Source organism: Cervus canadensis, chromosome 14 (assembly GCF_019320065.1).
Source record: "Cervus canadensis isolate Bull #8, Minnesota chromosome 14, ASM1932006v1, whole genome shotgun sequence".
NCBI classification, from domain to species: Eukaryota; Metazoa; Chordata; class Mammalia; order Artiodactyla; family Cervidae; genus Cervus; species Cervus canadensis.
Genome location: NC_057399.1, coordinates 19,207,935 through 19,229,092, shown reverse-complemented (window position 1 = coordinate 19,229,092; position 21,158 = coordinate 19,207,935). Strand labels below are relative to the sequence as shown.

The 21,158-nt window shown below is 42.7% G+C and overlaps 1 protein-coding gene across 1 annotated transcript in view; it reads right to left on the bottom strand.

The window, feature by feature from the left end:
- GNAQ (G protein subunit alpha q) overlaps positions 1-21,158 on the bottom strand; it is a 303,060-nt gene that overhangs the window by 7,000 nt on the left and 274,902 nt on the right. Inside the window, exon 6 of the mRNA XM_043486867.1 lies at positions 4,071-4,224. Coding sequence (XP_043342802.1) covers positions 4,071-4,224 — 154 coding nt within the window. The remainder of the gene's footprint in view (positions 1-4,070; positions 4,225-21,158) is intronic.

The following is a 21,158-nucleotide window of genomic DNA, read 5'->3' as shown; positions in this document are numbered from 1 at the left end:
AATTATAGTATCACTGAACTGCATGCCTAAAAATGGTTAAAATGACAAAATTTCACATTACATGTATTTTACCATAATTTATGAAACTAATGACATGTATAAAAAAGAATTGAATGATATGCTTTAAATGGATGAATTATATATTGTATGTGAATCATACCTCAACAGAGCTGTTTTAAAAACATAATAGACCTTGAGAAATATGTTAATTTAAAACTTGTAAATTAAAAGCAATACGAAAACATTACCACCTATCAAGGACTGAGCACTTTCTTTTTTCTTTATATAATTTATTTCATTTTCTGTCATTCTAGAATGAGCACCTTTCTTATATGCATCTTTGTGGCACTATGCATCTGAATTTCTCCCATTTTCCAGTTAGCTCTATACCAAGAAAGAGGGATAAGCACTATAACCTGCATTCCTCCTCTCTCAGAAAACCCTCTTGGGATCCACAGCTTAGACTTTTTTTTAAATCAATATTGTTATTTACTGGTTGGGATAAAGAAATCTTGGACAATTCTACTGAGGGTCTACAGATTCTAACAAAATACATGGTAAGCTTCAGAAAGCCAACTTGAAAACTTTTCAAACCAATCTTATAAGCAAATAAGTTTATATCCAACTGCCAGATATTTTTGGGAGGAAGAGTTATGAAAGCAGATTATTCTCACTTGTACAGCTTACAAAAGGAAGGTCTGAATTTCTGACTTAGCCCAGATTTGAAACTGTTGATGATTAAGAAGACTGGCACCATACTGAATTAAAGAGTGCCCAACTAAAAATATGTGAGACAAATTCGTTAGTGTCCTAGCTTATTTAATATACTATTGTTAACATAATTCCAGAGTAGTGATTGTTGTCATTATTCCGTAGGTCGGTCACGTCCAACTCTTTGTGACCCTGTGGACTGCAGCACACCAGGCTTCCCTATCTTTCACCAACTCCCAGAGACGGACTAACAGATTGTTAGAACTGATGCAGTTTTCCATTTTCACAAAAGAACATTATCTTTCTGGCTTGTGAATGAACTTTTACTTGTTCTTGTTGGGAAACAAAAGTCTGTTCTTTTGACTTTTTTTTTTTAAACTCTAAAGTATATCAGAACATAACAAGTTCACTGAACAGCACTTGGGAGTCTGCTATGCTTTTAAGCATAATTTGTTATCTGAATAAACATAAACTACAAAGAAATCATTATGGCCATCATGGCAGGAACAAAAATCCCATCGTCTCTATGAACAGTTTTGCAATTCAAGTCCATGTGGAAATGGTAATTTTCCTTCCTGAAGAGAAATAGAGAAATGACTTTCATTATGATTAAGACCTTGTAAGTACAGAAATGTGGAAGTGTGAAATTTATAATACTATGAACATGTGTATTATAAACATATCACTGCAGAGTAGGCCTAGAATTTTTTCTCTCAGCTCATCTTACAAGGGCCTGAAGTCTCCTGGAATCACAGCTGCATCTGCTTTAGGAATAACTATCAGTGTCTTTTATTCTTTTTCCACAGACTAGTTTCCTGTATGTGCAATGTGTGTTACCAGGAAAGATGGACAGTAAAAAAAAAGAAAATCTTCAGATTTCACAACATTCACAGTGGGCTCATACTATAGGAAGGAAGATGCTCTCACTTACAGGGATGGGGAGTCTAAGGAACTCACTGGACAAAGGAGATACGTAAGAAGAAGAGGAAGAAGGCGCAGAGAGAAGGAAGAACCGTACTCCAACACTTGCTGCAGGAAGACCAACCCCGGGGTGCTGGTGTGTGTGCTGCGTGTGAGCCTTGGGCCCTGGGGGTCCGCTCTGTGCTCTGTCCTCTGTCATCGCAGAAGTATGCACGTTATGAAAACATGCTGCCTACAGGCTTGCGCTATGTCGGGGGTGGTGGTCATTTTCACCAAATTCTGAGAAAAATGAAAACAAGTCTCCCCTTCCAGGAGCCTAAGGCAAGCGTGTGTGTTGGGTGGTAAGCCGGGCGCTCCGTGCCCATCTTATTTGGGCTGGTCTCGTGTTTAAGGACTCAGCCTGTTGCTTTGGGAGAGAACGAGTGCCAGGTTACCTCCTTCCACCGTTTGCTCAGGAGCGCTGAGGACCACGGGCTCGGGCATCAGTGATTCGGTGGCAGGCTAGCGGCCAAGTAAAAGGAGAAGAGAATAGGCTGGGCAAGTGTTTGTTTTTAAAGGAGCCTCAAAGCACAAAGGAAACGCTACTTGGACAGAGGATGGGAACACCTTGCTGACAAAACCAGTATGATAACATCCCTACACGTGAGAATCCTATGTGCATCTGAGAAGGAACTTCAGTTCATCAACATGTAACGTCTCCCTTCCAAGAGCAGTACTGCACCACACGCACGTGTGATGGAAGATGAGTGAAACTCCACCCTCGATGTCTTCGCATCTCGGGGAAAGCTATGAGGCCAAGCTGAGTACTAGTTTTGAAGTAATTACCTTTCTTAAGGAGTTCGCAGAAGTACAAAAACGCTGCTGAGTTGACATACACACCAGAGAGCGGATGCTGATCAAGTATTTTTTAAAAATAGCCCGTTCTCAAAAAAAAAAAAAAAAAAAAAAAAAAATAGCCCGTTCTCTTGTTGCACCTCTGTAATAGGTACTTTTGGGTTTGTTTTTCTTCTGTCTGCCAGGCACTGAGCTACGTGACTTACATACATGATTCCATTCAATTCTTTTTTATGCAGGAAGCTGAGGCGTTCCACTTGACTGAGGCACCTCTGCCGGTGAGTGGCAGAGCCAGTACAGTACTGTGTGACATTCAAAGTCTGTCCTCTTACCTACTGTTCGCTTAGATCTGGGTTTGGCAAGCTCTCTCTGTTTAAGGGCCACAGAGTAAATATTTTGAGCTTGTGGGCCACTTGAGCTCTATCACAACCACTTAGTTCTGCTGCTGTAGCTAAAAGCAGCCAGACAGCATATAAAGGAGTGGGTGTGGCTGTTTCAGTAAAATTTTACTTATAAAAAGAGGAGTCATTCAGTCATGTCTGACTCTTTTGTGACCCCACCAGGCTTCTCTGTCCATGGGATTTCCCAGGCGAGAATACTGGAGTGGGTTGCCATTTCCTTCTCCAGGGCATCTTCCCGACCCAGGGATCAAAACTGAATCTCCTGCTTGGCAGGTGGATCTTTACCACTGAGCCACCTAGGAAGCCCAAGTTAGCCACTCCTAATCTAGACTCGAGCACGTGTGGGGAGCTGAGTGTGGGTTCTGCAGGTAAGTTCTTCCAAGGCAGTGGTTGTGACTCTTTCACCTGTTTGAGAGTGGCTGGTATGGATGCATTTTGTTACCAATCTCTCAGCAAGTAATATTTCTCGGAAGGGGCTGGGTATTGTGCTCAGTCATCCAGGATTTCAGTCTAGTTGAGGAGGCAAGATCTGTTATAAGAAGGAAGTAAATAATGCAAAGTACATACACAGGAGTCCCAAAGTGGGTGTTACAGGCAGAGTTTAAAAGATGGGTATCTTCTCTCAGGATGATGGGGCTTCATGGGGCCCATGAAGCCCTCCAAAGAAAATATCTATGTCAGGCATCATGCTGAAATGTCATACTTATGTTATCTATTCCAGTCAACAAAACAAAAGTTTGGTCCTAGAGCCCAAAGCAACTAACTTACTCGATCAAGGTTTACAAATACGAAGTATCAGAACTGGGATTTGAAGCTGATAGATCGACTTCAGACCATGGGCTCTTGACCACAAAATTCTGTTTTATCTCCAGAGAGAGGGAGAGGCAGACTATTACGAAATGAAAGGGAACTCAAGAGGGAACTATAATGGTTGATACACAGGCAAAACTAGGGGATGGTTCCCTCCTCTGATATAAAAGAAAGCTTCTTATATATTTTGAAGTAAGTGTAACTTTCATCACTGTTGGGAAGTGAAACATTTCAGGTCATTAAAAGACAGGACAATGATTCATACTCCATCAATTACCAACACACAGGCTTCTGAGGCACCGAGGGAGTATGGGTATGTGTCAGCTCTGGCCCTGGTCTCAGGAGGTGGGATATTTCCCTGGCTAACGCACTGCCTGGAGAGTGCAGACTTACCATCGTATTCCGGGAAGTAGTCAACTAGGTGGGAATACATAATTTTCTCCTCTAGAAGATCTTTCTTGTTTAAGAACAGAATAACTGAGGAGTTCTGGAACCAGGGATACGTGATAATTGTTCTAAAGAGTGCTTTGCTTTCCTCCATCCGGTTCTGAAAAAAAAAAATCATCAGAAAAACAAGGCGTGAATTACACGATCACTCAGCCTGGGAACTGTTTGCTTTGTTAAGTCCAACCCATCTTTGGTATGCATTCAATTTCTGCGGCCTTGGGCTGAGCTTCCATGGCATCAGGGTTTACATGCAAAAGGCTCAGCAGCTCTTTTCATTAGGCGAACTCTCAGGCTGACAAGCAGAAGAGAATAATAATAATAAACATCCACTGATACAACTTTTAAGGTAGAAAAAGAATCATCAAAGCCCAGAGAATCAAGTTTTACCTGGTGCAGTCACAAATGCCCACCAAGAATTATTCATTCGTGGCCAAATACTTAAGATCTGTATCAAAAACTAAGTACCAGGCTTCATTTTGCATTTCTTAAGCTATATGGACTAGGGACTTCACAATTAGTTCTATTACATAACAGTCAAAACAAAGTTACTTTATTCTTTGCCCAAAGTGCATCAATATTTTTTAGAAGTATTACTTCTTACTATACAAATATACATTCCCTGATTAGAAAAACACATGGAAAAATATTTTTAGGTCACACATTTCCTATTTATCAGAACACACTGCCTCCTTAAGTTTCACTCATTTTCATACAGAACTATGGACCTATACATAGTAATTAGTTGGAGATATAAATGTAATATTGCTCACCACCTTCAGTGTTTTCAACTGAAGCTATCTATCAAGTCAGCCTAGGTAACAGAAAACCTCAATGAATTCTTAAGCAATTAGTCAGCCTGCTCTTACAAATGAAGATGTTTCCAGGGTACTTCTGACTCGGGTGATCGATCACTCACCAGCCAAAAGCTAGACAGTCTCCTTGCTTAGCCCACATCTATTCACCAGCTCTTCCTTCTATAGACACACTTGGTTCTAAATCATTCCCGCCCTCGGGTCACAGACCGAGGTGGCAGATTTGGAGAATCCTCCTTGGGCCTGCTTTTTCTCAGACAGCAGAGAACAATCTCCATCCCCCTTCTTGGTTCTATGTGTTATGACCAAGTCTGGGAATATGGAAAAGCCTGCTGAGGATTGAGCCCACGTCTACTGCCAACAGGTGGCTCAATGGTTTAAGCCAGAGGATCCTATTCAAGAAGTGGGTTCGATCCCTGGGTCAGGAAGATCCCTTGGAGAAGCAAACGGCAACCCACTCCAGTATTCTTGCCTAAAGAATCCCATGGACAGAGGAGCCTGGCAGGCTACAGTCCATAGGGCACAAGGAGTCAGACATGACTTGGCAACTAAACAAATAACCCTATTCTCCTGGTACCTGGGGTGACGCAGGGCTGGGCCCTGAATCCAGGTTCCTGTCACTTGGACTATTGCTTCGCTTGTTTTTTGGTTACCAGTGTAGCCAAGCTGCTCAACCAGTCCAGTTAAACTCCAGGATTTTTGCCAAGAGCTTTGGAACAGAGAACCAGCTTTCATGAAAAAAGTGGAAGACGCAGCGTGTAGCCTTGAGCTTCCAGCAGCCATTTTGAAACAGGAAGAAAAAGGAACTAGGTTTTAACTTCTTGGTCAAACCATGCCAAAACCTGGTGATGCTTCTGCATTTTGTAGTAACATCAACCAATTGAGTACTCTTTAGTTTTTAAGCTAGTTTGAACTGTATTTTTTCTGGATCTTATTATATATAAAATACTTCTTAGAGAAAAACAATATATCATTTATATGCAGAATCCCCCCAAAAAATGATGCAAATGAACTTCTTTACAGAACAGAAACAGACTCGCAGACTTTGAAGAAGAATGCTATTTATAACTGAATCACTTTGCTGTACATCTGAAGCTAACAGAACATTGTTAACTCTAGTTCAATATAAAATAAAAAAAATTTAATGCTTCTGATTGATATAGCTGGATCCACTTCATTCTCAAATTTCTAAAAGGAAGTGAATGAAAGATGTTTGAAGGATGACCTTGAAGACTAAGGGTTCAAGCTGTTAACACATTCTGCTCAGCTTTTGCCTTCCTGATGTAGGATGTGCCCTGAGTTTCACAGTTCAGCATTACAGAGGCCAACTACACTCTTCTGCATTACCCTAAGACTGCTGTTCCAGACAAAGTTCTGGGAAGTTGAGCTCACCAAGAAATTTCCTATATCCTGAATATGTCTTGCTCTTTTCTTCTATAAAGTGTTCCAATTCAAATCAAGTTGAAAAGGTCTCCTGTTCAAAAGGAGACCTTTACCAAACCTGATAAAGTCCATCACCAATCGAAATTGCGCAGAATGCTGTGGGCTCCCGGTCATAGAAGCCTTCCTCTGTCCCCCATTTCTTGTTTGTAGGAAACAGGCTTCAGCCTCCATGACCTTCCATGAGTTTCAAAGGGCAGGTTCAAATAGCTGCTAATCAGGGAAGTGAGGGATGCAGCCTTGGGACAGGGTCCTGGTTCTGCCTCAGGGGACACATAACAATACCTTTGAGTTTGTCTGCAGAACTAAAACCCCCAACAAATGAGAGATATTAACTATTAGACGAAACACGCTTCATTCCAGAGAACAGGTCACAGTTGGGATAAACCCCAGAATCATAGAAGCTTATCAGGAGACCACCTGAGGCCAGATGAAAGGAGTGAAGGTCCTGCATACACCCTGATCCTCAGCAGCAATCCCTCCCTGAACACTGCTATAAAACTCCTCACCAAGTCCCCCTGGGTTGGGACACTCCGTTCTGAGGGCATGGGTCCCCTGTGTCCCCCTTTGCCTGGAAAAGCAATAAAGCTATTCTTTTCTGTTTCATTCAAAACTGTCTCTGAGGTTCGATTCGGCTCTGGTGCACAGAGGCCAAGTTTGTGGCATCACAATCTCTTTGCCTTTACACCTTGTGCCTACCATTAGATAATTACCATTATCTAATCTACCATTAGTAATTAAATGTGGAGGGATGGTTCCTTCAAGGGACAGTGTTTATTTCACAGCACATGTTTATCTTTAATATAAACAATACACACAGCCTTGAAAAATAGTATTTTTACAGTCTATGTGCCTTTTACTGATTGTCATCACCAGCAACAAAATTTTAAGCCTGGAAACAATATTCACTAAGAAATGATCTCTTGTAGCTAAAGATTTTACAGGTTGAAAATTTCATGACTGCAGGAAAGCAAAGGCCCTAATAAGCACTGAAAGAATTAAAGGATCTAAAGACGGTTGGTTACATAGTGACATCCCTGATGGAAGAATTAACTTTTTTTTCTTACTTACAGTTACAGCAATTCCTGAAAATCATACTGTGGCCTTCAGAGAAGTCATGTCTAAAGAGCGGGTATGTACACCTTGGCCTCAACCAGGTAGCCTCCATCTGAAAGACTTATCACTGTGATTAGCACACTCCAGAATGGGTATGATGGGGTCCCCAGGGGAGGGTCCTACTGGGATCTTTCTTAGGTTGAAGTCTAAGAGTAAGTGGTTAGACCCTGGGTAGACACAAGAAAGCAGAGAGGAGTGGTCCTGACTTTGAGTTCATGCACAAGGAGGTACCTGAGGTCTCTCTGATTAAGTTTCAAGCCAGGACTGGATCTCCCAAGCTCCAGATGGGGTCTACTGGAAGGGGGCCTCACACTAGGACACAGGGAGGACAGTGGGCTGTGCCCAGCCCTGGGTCCTAGAGATGTCTTGTGGTGCTGGCTGTCTCTCTGTGCCCAGGGCTGCTGCACCCAGGGCCATGGTGGAGGTGAGCCTGCTGACTGGCCTGGTCCCATTAAAGCTTTGCCAGTGTCTGCAGTCTGGAGTTGTTCTAGCTGTTTTCCAACTTGGCAAATGCTGTGTGGCCTCGGCAGGAGCTTCTCACTCAGGGGAAAGCTAAAGGGCAGCAAAGTGGGTGGCTGATCAGCATCATTAGCACCCATATACCTCCAACCAGATCTACCAAATTCAATCTCAGGGGACTTGCCTGGTGATTCAGTGGTTAAGACTCCATGCCTCCAATGCAGTGGGCATGGGTTCAATCCTTGGTCAGGGAACTAAGATCTCGGATGCTGTGCAGCGCTGCCAAAAAAAAAAAAAAAAAAAACCAAAAAAACCCCCTCAACCTTCGGGGGTGAGCCCTAGGAATTTACATTTTAGCAGGCCCTCCAGGGGATTCTGATGTAGGCTTAACTTTGGGAAGCACTGTGATGGAGGTGGGCTTCTCCAAATTAGCATGTGTTATGAATCACTTGGGGACACGGGCTGTGACTCAGCTTAGGGTGGGACCCAGGAGCCTGCATTTCTAACAAGCTTGGAGGTGAGGCTGACGCTGCTGACACACAGCATGCACTTGGAGGTGGAAGGTTCAGAGAGCTTGCTGAGCTTTAGGGACCACAACGAGAAACACGACGCTCTGTCCTATTTTCGTGATAAGAAGTGCTACTCGCACATTCAGCCCACTGCCTCAGTTGTGTGATGAAAATCTAACCGTGCTGGCTTCCTGCTTTTTGTCTCTCCCAAGAAACACGATGATCTGTCACCCTTATGGCAGAAAGTGAAGAACTAAAGAGTCTCTTGATGAAAGTGAAAGAGGAGAGTGAAAAAGTTGGCTTAAAGCTCAACATTCAGAAAACTAAGATCATGGCATCCGGTCCCATCACTTCATGGCAAATAGATGGGGAAACAGTGGAAACAGTGTCAGACTTTATTTTGTTGGGCTCCAAAATCACTGCAGATGGTGACTGCAGCCATGAAATTAAAAGAAGCTCACTCCTTGGAAGGAAAGTTATGACCAACATACACAGCATGTTAAAAAGCAGAGACATTACTTTGTCAACAAAGGTCCATCTAGTCAAGGCTATGGTTTTTCCAGTGGTCATGAATGGATGTGACAGTTGGACTGTGAATAAAGCTGAGTGCTGAAGAATTGATGCTTTTGAACTGTGGTGTTGGAGAAGACTCTTGAGAGTCCCTTGGACTGCAAGGAGGTCCAACCAGTCCATCCTAAAGGAGATTAGTCTTGGGTGTTCATTGGAAGGACTGATATTGAAGCTGAAACTCCAATACTTTGGCCACCTCTTCACCAAAGAGCTGACTCCTTGGAAAAGACCCTGATGCTGGGAAAGATTGAGGCCAGGAGGAGATGGGAACGACAGAGGATGAGATGGTTGGATGGCATCACTGACTCAATGGACATGGCTTTGGGTGGACTCCGGGAGTTGGTGATGGACAGGGAGGCCTGGTGTGCTGCGGTTCATGGGGTGGCAAAGAGTCAGACACAACTGAGCGACTGAACTGAATTAGGATTCTTACTTTATGCCGGGTAAGTTGTTTTTCACTCCACAGTGAGAATTTCCAATACTTTTCACCCCCGGGAGAATGTTTACAAATCGATATACTCCTGATGAAAGCCCCTAGACTAAATCTTAAATGGGACTAACATCTGGTTTTCATGATGCCTCGCAAGGTGGTGGACTGTGCAGAGAGAGAGGCACGATCCACTTTGCTCAGTAAAAACTCAAGTCTGTGAGGGAACAGTGTGTCCCAGGAGACTGGTGTCACTTGCTTTTTAGTAATTCTCTAGGGCCTGGAGTTGCAAGTAAGAGAACAAAATAAAAACAGATGAGACACTGAATTTATCAGTCATACACGCGAGGATCTGTTCACCTCTGAAGACAAGTTTAAAAGCAGTCTCAGGGAAGTGGTGCTAATCTTACGCTCCTCCTCTTGGGGTTGCTGCTGCTGCTAAGTCACTTCAGTCGTGTCCGACTCTGTGCGACCCCATAGACGGCAGCCCACCAGGCTCCGCCGTCCCTGGGATTCTCCAGGCAAGACCACTGGAGTGGGTTGCCATTTCCTTCTCCAATGCATGAAAATGAAAAGTTAAAGTGAAGTTGCTCAGTCATGTCTGACTCTTTGAGACCCCATGGACTGCAGCCTACCAGGCTCCTCCGTCCATGGGATTTTCCAGGCAAGAGTACTGGAGTGGGGTGCCATTGCCTTCTCCACCTCTTGGGGTTAAAACCAGTCAATTCAAAGAGGATGTCAATTAAGGTTTTTACTCTCTTCCAAACACTAAGGCTCCTTATTAACCAGGTGGGACTGCCTATACTCGAGGCCCAAGGAGGTTTCTGACTTCCTGTTGACCCCATACACCACTTCTCCTGAACGGAAAGCAATCAAGGGTGGCCTGGTGAGAGTCAGAACAGAGGAAGCAGAGATCAATGGGCCAGCCTAGTCCCCACCCATAAGTCTGAGCAGCCTCCGGGAGCTGGTGATGGACAGGGAAGCCTGGCGTGCTGCAGTCCGTGGGGTTGCAAACAGTCATACACAACTGAGCGACTGAACTGACTGACTGAGTCCCCACCTTCTAGAGACATGGGAAAAGCAAAGGGTCACAGAGACCGAGGACAGTCTGCCAGAGAGTGAGCACAGTGGGCTGAGTGGTCTCCATGCAGTCACCCTGCCTCAAGTAAACGTGGCCACAGAAATGTCAGTCTTGCCCAGACCACACTTGCTGTGAACTGAACATCTGTCACTCTGACATACATATGGTGAAATCCTTACCCCCAGTGTAAGTTTTCCAAAGCTAGGCCATCAGGAGGTAACTGGGATTAATGCCATTTTTGTTGCTGCTGTTGTTTTTTCCCCATTTATTAGTTGGAGGCTAATTACTTTACAATATTGTAGTGGTTTTTGCCATACATTGACATGAATCAACCATGGATTTACATGTGTTCCCCATCCCAATCCCCCCTCCCGCCCCCCTCCCCATCCCATCCCTCTGGGTCTTCCCAGTGCACCAGCCCTGAGCACTTGTCTCATGCATCCAACCTGGGCTGGTGATGTTTCACCCTTGATAGTATACTTGTTTCAATACTATTCTCTCAGAACATCCCACCCTCGCCTTCTCCCACAGAGTCCAAAAGTCTGTTCTGTACATCTGTGTCTCTTTTTCTGTTTTGCATATAGGGTTATCGTTACCATCTTTCTAAATTCCATATATATGTGTTAGTATGCTGTAATGTTCTTTATCTTTCTGGCTTACTTCACTCTGTATAATGGGCTCCAGTTTCATCCATCTCATTAGAACTGATTCAAATGAATTCTTTTTAATGGCTGAGTAATATTCCATGGTGTATATGTACCACAGCTTCCTTATCCATTCGTCTGCTGATGGGCATCTAGGTTGCTTCCATGTCCTGGCTATTATAAACAGTGCTGCGATGAACATTGGGGTGCACGTGTCTCTTTCAGATCTGGTTTCCTCAGTGTGTATGCCCAGGAGTGGGATTGCTGGGTCATATGGCAGTTCTATTTCCAGTTTTTTAAGAAATCTCCACACTGTTTTCCATAGTGGCTGTACTAGTTTGCATTCCCACCAACAGTGTAAGAGGGTTCTAATACTGTTTTTATAAGAGACCTCACAGAGAGTCCTCACACCTTCCACTATGTGAGGACACAGCAAGAGGATGGCCATCTATGAACCAGGAGGAGGGGGCTCACCAGATGCTGAAACTGCCCAAGGCTTGATCCTCCCAGCCCCCAGGGCTGTGAGAAATAAATGTCTATCAATTATGAGTCACCTGGTCTATGGTGTTTTGTTACCTGAGCTGAAAGGGACTTAAGACAACACTGATCAGGTGAGTCACTCCTCTCAAGGCTGGAATCAGTGAAGAGGTGGAGGTGGAGAGCTAATCTCTATCTTGACCTCTGGCCTGGGAAGAAGGAGAAGCTCTCTGCTCCCCACTGTGTAAATCACAAGCAGAATGATGGAGCCAAGATCATCAGAAAAGGACTGGTTCAGGCTATTGTTGACGGCGGGGGGCGGTCTCACACCTCTAATCCTTAACATCCCATATTGGTTCTCAAGATGCTCACACAAATCCAACAGCAAAAACACACAATTTCTGATTAAAACATGGGCAGAGGATCTGAACAGACATTTTTCAGAAGAAGACATACAGATGGCCAATAGTAACTACAGGAAAAGATGCTCAACGAGACTAATCATCAGGGAAATGCAAATCTAAATCACTATGACGTATCAGCTCACACCTGTCAGAATGGTTAGCATCAAAAAGCCAAAAAAAAAAAAAAAAAGTAGGCGTGAGGATTGGAGGAAAGGGAACCCTTGTGGACAGTTGGTAGGACTATTAAAGTGGTGCAGCTGCTATGGAAAACAGTAAGGAAGTTCCTCAAAAAATTAAAAACAGAACTATTATATGATCTAGCAATTCCACTTTTGGGTATTTATCTGAAGGATATAAAAACACTAACTTGAAAAGATATCTACACACCCATGTTCACTGCAATATTATTTACACTAGCTAAGACATGGAAGCAACCTGCGTCATCAATGGATGAATGGATCAAGAAAACTGACATATGTATAATATATATACATGTATATGTATAATTATGTATAATGTATATATATGCATATATAGCACATTTAATATATACACATGTCAGTTCTTTATAATGTGTATATGTATAATATATATAACACAGGCATACGTACATATACATGCAATGGAATATTAGCCATAAAAAGAAAACCACGCCATTTACAACAACACAGATGAACCTTGAGGGTATTATGCTAAGTGGAATAAATCAGACAGAGAAAGACACACCATATAATCTCATTTATGTTGATTCTTAAAAACAGGGGCTTCCCTGGTGGCTCAGGGGTAAAGAATTCACTAGACAATTCAGGAGACACGCATTGTCTAGGAAGATCCCACACACTGCCGAGCAACTAAGCCTGTGTTTCACAACTACTGAGCCTGTGCTCTGCAACGGGAGGAGCCACAACAATGAGACGCCTGAGCACTGCCACTAGAGAGCAGCCCCCGCTTGCCGCAACTAGAGAAGGTCTGCGTGCAACAACAAAGACCCAGCACAGCCAAAACTAACGAACGAACTTACACAAAAAAATAAAAACAAGTGTAGATACAGAGAACAGATTGGTTCCCAGAGGTAGGGAGGCAGAAGATGGGTGAAACAGGTGAAGGTGGTTAAAAGGTACAAACTTCCAATTATAAAATAAGTAAGTCCTGGGGATGTAATATACAGCATGATGACTACAGTTAACAATACTGTATTATATATTTGTAAGTTGCTAAGGTCCGTCTGGTCAAGGCTATGGTTTTTCCAGTGGTCATGTATGGATGTGAGAGTTGGACTGTGAAGAAAGCTGAGCACCGAAAAATTCATGCTTTTGAACTGTGGTATTGGGGAAGACTCTTGAGAGTCCCTTGGACTGCAAGGAGATTCAACCAGTCCATCCTAAAGGAGATCAGTCCTGGGTGTTCATTGGAAGGACTGATGCTGAAGCTGAAACTCCAATACTTTGGCCACCTCATGCGAAGAGTTGACTTACTGGAAAAGACCCTGATGCTAGGAGGGATTGGGGGCAGGAGAAGAAGGTAACGACAGAAGATGAGATGGCTGGATGGCATCACCGACTCGATGGACATGAGTTCGAGTAAACTCTGGGAGTTGGTGATGGACAGGGAGGCCTGGCGTGCTGCGATTCACGGGGTCGCAAAGAGTCGGACACGACTGAGCGACTGAACTGAACTGAACTGAAGACAGTAGATCTTAAAAGTCCTCATTGCAAGAAAAGAAATTATAACTGTGAGGTGATGGATGTTATCTAGACTTACTGTGGTGATCATTTTGCAATATATACAAACACTGGGTCATTACGTTGTACACCTGAAACTAATATAATGTTACCTGCCACCTGCATCTGCATGCGTGCTCAGTGGTGTCTGGCTCTTTGTGACCCCATGGACTGTAGTCCACCAAGCTCCTCTATGCAGGGAATTTTCCAGGCAAGAAATTTGAAGTGGGTTGCTGTTTACTTCTCCAGGGGATTTTCCCAACCCAGGAGGGATCAAACCCGTGTCTCCTGCATTGGTAGGCGAGTTCTTTATCACTGAACCACCAGGGAAGCCACAAGTCTATGTATGAGCCCCTAAGAGTGGTTAAAAAGAGGCTGGAGTCACATATGCAGGAAAGGTTTGAGTGGGGAAGGCTTAAGAGCAATGTAGTTCTGAGCTGACTCTTGAGAGGTGGAGAGATTACAAGGAAAAAAGAAGAGCAAAAGCAAAAGGGAATTGAAACCCAGGACCCTCTGGAGGGACCTGTGATGATTCTGTGTAAAAGAGTTTGTGGAATTCTGATCTCTGCAACTTAGGTATCAAGTAAGAAAATCTTCCATGTTGAGACTGTGAAACAATTCCTCTTCATTTGCATTTTACAGTGGGGGCTGGGAGGCATAAACGCACTAGCCCCATGAAGAACATATGCACTCCTGCCCCTGCCAGTCATGAAATAAGCTGCAGGCTCCCACCACCTGCTTGTCTCCAGGGCTGGCAGGGAGCAGAGGCCAACAGGAAGCTCTATCAGACATCTCCAGTGTGGCATGCAGAGAAAGACACAATTACCTGCTTGGAGGTAGGCAGCCTCTGCCTTCCTTCCTTTTGACTCTCGTACAAACCTCCCTCCTATCAAGGAAAAGGCCAGATCCTGTGGATGTGGTCCAAGATCCCTACAGGAAGTTGGCTTTCTTCAGGCTATGACTTTGCCCAAAACTCTGCACAAAAAATTATCAACGGGCCTCAAGGGACACTAGTTCATGTCTCCACCCCTTGTAGTCCTACTGCCAATGACAGCATGGGTTGGCACTCTGCCAAGGTGGTACTTTCCTCCAGCAAGAACCAGCGTTAAACCAGAGATCTGAACATCAATTCTCCTAACTTTTGCAAGTCATTATTTTGCCAGTAAATACAAGTTCTCACACTCTGTGAAGAATACAATTTAAAGGAGACCCTCATTCATTTCTATGATCCAAGTCACCCACCTGCCTGCCTCTCCCTGTCGATATTTCCCCCTCATATCAGAGCCTTGATAAACCACATTTATTTATATTCTCCATAAGGTCTAGGACATAGCCTTAAATGCAAAACTAGACACAAGAAATAAGCGTGCAGACTGTTGAATCACCACTGAGGGCCTTACAGTCATCTACGAGTTGTTCTCAGCGGCTGTCTGAGGTAGGATGCACCCCAGACACAATGGGATGTAAACTTTTCAGGGCTCAGAAATGCCCTCTTGGATCAGAGATGTAAACGGTCTGAGTGATCCACAAATGCACCAACTGATGCCAGAACTTGGGTCAAGGGCCTGTGATTATTTGCTTATAACTTGTGTTCACAATTCAGGGATTCTGCATTTCCTGAGCTTTCTTCTAAAAAAGGCCAAGTGACACACCTGATTTAAATGAGTGAGGTCCAGACATGGACAGAATGGTTATGTGAGCATTTTGGTAAAGTGACAGGTTGTTTAGCTGAAGGGAAAGATACACATTTTATCATGCCTTAAATATTCTTCAGTTACAAGTTAAGACATCTGCTGGTCACATAATCATGCTCAACTTTAATGCCTAGCTGTTTGTAAGGCTGCTTCTATATACCGCGCATGATGAAAAACGTGCTGCCAAGGTACGTTCCACAAGGTACCAGTTTTATTAGCATCATTTCTGCTTCTAAAAGTGATCAGGAAAGGAGATTATTAGAATATAGGACACAGGATTATTAGGGATATGCATTTTAAATACCACTCTTCACTCTTACTGCCATGACAAGCTTCACTAGTTCTTCTGTCATAATTTATCAAAGAATACCTCATAAATTACTTTATTAAAGGTTATTATTTTAAAAGAGCAAAGACAAGTTGACTTTTAATGTAACGATCCATGGTAATGTAAACTTTGAATCAATCATTATCATTTGTAGTTTATCAAACACTGAATACTTTGAAAAACTCACATCCTTAACAAGGACTTAGGAACACACTCTCAGGGATTGATTTCATTTACATATGTCAACTGGGTAAATAAATGTACCAACTCAAAAGACAGGAACTCCAAAGCCTTTATGGAAAAAAAAAATTTGCAAGCCTGGTCTGCATCTTTCTTTCCTTGATTATTTAGGAAAAAGCTTGATGTGTTTGACTTCGTATCTCCAGTAGGATCTCATTGATATGTGTCTGAGCTGACATCAACACACATTCAGAACACCTGTGCTGAGCTCCCGCTGTTGGGGGGAGTGAGAGTGGGAAGGGCCAGGACTGTGAGCTCCCTTGGTTTGAAACATGACTCTTGTGACCTTGGGCAAGTGACTGCACCTCAGTTTCCTCGTATCTCCCAGGGATTAAGAGGACAGAATGGAACGACGCACGCAAAGCGCTCAGCTGTGACCCCAGCACAGCAGTTTTCTATAGTCTGCTATTAGACACAGCAAAACTGCTATGTAAGAACCTCCTGGTATGGTGATCACTGACCTCAAATCTTTAGCCAAACTATAAATCCAGTAAGATCTATTTCCTGAAAATGCACAAAGTTAATCTATCCATGGTTTCAAGACCAGATACATCTGATTTATAAAAAACTGGAAAAATCATCCAGGTTTCTGCCAAATGCTTAGAGTCAGTTACTTCCTAAGAGTCTCTACATGTTAAGGGGGAGGTCTTCAAAATCTCTATAAACGGTTAATACTCATATAATCAGTCCACCCAAAACGACTGTTCTCTTGCTCTCTGTACATCCCCTGCTTGACCAGTCCCTGCTTGAACGACACGCTACTCACATGACTGACCCCCTCTGAATCACAGAACCTAAACAGTGAATGTCTACATACTTGCCCCTAGGCCTCAGCTGGTGATTGTTGTAATCTGTGGATCAGAACATCTCCACTGTGATAGTTTACCAAAGGGCCTCCAGAGAAGGGCACACCCATCTGCTTTCCCTGGTAACTGATGAGCCGACCTGATGTCAATCCCCCTTGTGATGGTTGGCCTCCCTCCACCCTTGGGTAGAGAAGACTGCTGCTCTGTCCTGCCTGCTGTCTGCCGCCACAGTGGGGTATCGCTCCAGGGCGCCTGAACGTCAGATGTGTGAGATTCCCCCATCTATGAGACCACCAAGATGTCTCTGTTGCTGACTCAGGGCTGTTGCCTTATTCCTGGGCCTGGCAAATACTGGGCTCATAGGTGTGCAGCCCAACACCTCTCAACCCCAGAGTAAACCAAGAAAACAACTGATTAATATATAAGTGGAGCATGTGGAATGAGAAATAATTAAGGACAGCTCCCTAGCCATCCCGCTTCTGCTATCCAAATTGACAACAGGAAGAGAAATAATAAAGATACTAAGCTTGGCTGGACAGATATAATTTCCTCTGTAATTTTCTTAGTCTTTGCAAATATTTGCAAGTGATTATTGGAGATCAAATTTGGCAAACTCTTTAGGCTTGAAGACAGCTCCTGAAGGTTTTAACAGTATAATTTCTACCCGTGCATGAACTGATGTCTTCTACCTGCACGGGATGTTTAGAGAAGCAAAGAAACAGCACATTTGCCTGTGACCTCCGGGTCTAAGGTTTCTAGCAGAGATGAGGTCACAGAGCAGGCGGGCCCTTGTGCAAAGAACTCGTGCAGACCAGAGCGTGTTATAGGAGAGCAGGGAGCAGAGAAAAGGGAAGACAGAGATTGGAGGGACAGGGCAAGGAGAAGCAGTCACCCTCAGACCAAGGAGACCCCAGAGCCTCAACACAGGTGAGAAGAAATATGACAGATGACGCAGAAGCCCACAGTCGCACAGCTTACAGAAGACAGGATGACTTCCTTTCATATTTTCTAATATTTTACTTCAGGGCTCCTCTGGTGGCTCAGTGGTAAAGAAACAAGTGACCAAATAGCAACCTCCTTTCAAAGACTATTTTATAGCACACTGATCTTGCTATTGTTTAATTTCAATAGTTACAACATACCCAGTGCTCCAAGTCCTACTAATTGTATGCTTAATGTCAGTGAGCCAAAGTCTATCCTTAACTTACATATGTGAATTCCTTCTTTTCTCCCCACAGTGTTAGTTGTTCAGCCGTGACTTTTTGCGACTGCATGGATTATAGCCCGCCAGGCTCCTGTGTCCATGGAATTCTCCAGGCAAGAATACCGGAGTGAGCTGCCATGCCCTCCTCCAGTGGATCTTCCCAACCCAGGGACTGAAGCAGGTGTCCGGCATTGCAGGCAGATTCTTTACCATCTGAGCTACCAGAGAAGCCCATAGTAAGTAAGTGTTAGTCGCTCAGTCGTGCCTGACTTTGCGACCCCATGGACTGCAGCCCACCAGGCTCCTCTGTCCATGAGATTTTCCAGGCAAGGATACTGGAGTGGGTTGCCATTTCCTTCTCCAGGGGATCTTCCCAACCCAGGGATCAAACCAGAGTCTCCTGCACTGCAGGCAGATTCTTTACCGACTGAGCTACAAGGGAAGCCCAGAGAAGCCTATAAGGCTCCTCAATTACTGAGCTAGGATTCAGACAGTTAATGCCTTGAGTAGTCACACCACTGACTTTTCAATTCACTGACCTTCCCCCCATCTTTCCTGTAATCCATCCACACCTCAAACTGAAAAAGGATTCTGCAGACTGTACTAGAGCGGTTAGCAAGGAGCAAAGTGTGTCTGCGTGCCAGCCTCCTTTATTTCACTTGTCCACTTTCTGATTCTGCAGCTGATGCATAGTGACCTGGCCAAATTGCTGGAGAAGTTGGATAAAAAGAAATAGAAACAGGCTGTCGGGATGTAGAGGTAAGAGATTAGAATGAAAACAGGCATGGACAGTACAACTGAGCTTGTAAACACTGAATAGCCTGAAAAGGTCCAAGGAAGATTTGACTGATCTACACAAAGCAATCACGTACACATTAGTACATCAGATTGAATCTGAACAAATTCCTAGTGTGTTAGTAAAGTCTGGGAAAAACAGGAGTAAAGTGAAATAAACTAAGCAATTAAGTAAAATATCTCCTTGGCTGACTTAAAATTTTTTCAGGGATGGGTCAAATTTGGCCCAGAAACATGTGGTTGCTTAATTCTTTGCCCAACGCAATAGGTGTTAGATAGGAATTTGGTCTGTCTTGTGTTCACAGAGATAAGCTCAAAGAACTCATATGGACTGCATTTTTGAGCTTTGTTCAATAGGGGTACTATCTGACCTGACTCACCCCTGATCACACATCAAAGGTCTTCCCATTAACTCTTGGTTCCTAAGCCTTTTCTCTCTTCTTCCACTGCAGAAGGATCAGACAATAGGTAAAAATGGTGAATTAAGATAGGAAATAAGTCTGGAATTGGAGCAGATAAACTGAACACATAACAAAAAAGTTACAGAGAAAGGAGATGTAATGTATTGACTTAAAAGTTTTCTCAAAAGGAATATATATTCTAAAACTAAGCCCTTTGTACAGTAAGTTTGGAGTATTATATTCCTAAGGCTTTTTTTTTTAAACATCTTTAAACAATAATAATTTGTCACGTAATTAACAGGGTTTTAAAAATCTTTAGTCTTATTTTCAGGAACAATATTTGATGAAACATTTCAGACTGTGACATGTATTTTTGACTATATGAATGTTATTATTTATTTTGTATAAGGTTTAATCATATTAATAACAACTAATATTTGTTTAGCATGCATATATACTAGACATTGTTCAAAGGACTTTAGTATGTGAAAGGAGTTGGCAGTCTTTTCTGTAAAGGACTAGACAGTAAATATTTTAGGCTTTGCAGGACATACTGTCTCTATTGTAACAACTGCCCATGGAGCAGGAAAGCATCTGTAGACAATATATAAATGTATGAGTGAGGATAGGTTCCAATAAAACTAAGTTTTATAATCATTTTCGTGTGTCACAAAATATTATTATTATTTTGACTTTTTTCCCAACCATTTACAAATGTAAAAGCCAATTTTAGCTTGCAAGGTGTACATGAACAGATGGTGCGTTGGATTTGGCCTGAGGGCCAGTCTGCTGACCCTTGGTGTAGAACAGTATTTAATTCTCACACCAACCCTAAGCAGAAGGCATTGTTGTGATTTCTATTTTCTAGGTGGGGAGACTGATAAAAAGCAAGTTAAAGTAACACACCTAGTATGTAGTTACAAAACTATTTGAATCTTTAGCAAATTTATATCTATATGTTTTATATTCAATTTAAGTTCAGAAAACTTGCAATGTATGACAAAGCACATATAACCTTGCTGTAATATCCTTCACCTTATATTTTCCTCCCTATTTACTTTTTTTTCTATAATTTTTAGTTAGATATTGAGGTTCTAAATTTATTTTCCTTTTCTTCTCCCCAGGAAAAAGTTTCCATTTTCTTTCTTTCTGCAGCATGGAGGATAAAATGTGAGAAAGACATTCAGTGTTTTAATTCATTTGCTTGATTTTCAGTGTCAGGGCAGTAGATCTATTTACTCAGATGTTGCACACATGTAAAAATGCCTTTCCAGTTGTTTTAACACCATACATCTGGCATTTCAAACCAATAAAGTTATTGTGAAATAGTCCTCATTCGAAGATGGAGATATATTTTTCATATTACTTTAAGTAGCTTCTTAAAAAAGTTAATTCTACAAACATTCTTAGTTAATAAGAAAACAATATTAAGGATCTATGTGTAGATTGGCTCTGTCTCTGCTTTTACTCTTTTCTTCCAGAGGACTGAAGACAATGTGAGGGAGGGCAGGGAAAACAAACACACAAAATTCAAACCACTCAACTTCGGTTTGTGTGTCTACTAAAACAAGATTATAAGATGTGAAGGTAAACTTTTGGCCAAAATTCTGTTGCATGCATTATCTGTAGTTTTCAGTGATCTGTTTGATCCTTGTTCTATTTTGTGCCTTTATTTTGACACTGCACACTAGAATGAGGTCTTGGCACCTTTTAAAAGCAGTGTTTACTGTCTGCTTAAAAAAAAAAAAATCAGTATCCTCATCTTGAATGACTTATTTGGAGGCACAAGAAATTCACCAGATGAATTTCATCCGACCCGGTGGGTCAATTCAAGAGATAACTCCTTGGAAAATAGTAAAGTACTCAATTATGCTTTAGACTAAAAATCTTTAAGAAACAATAGGCT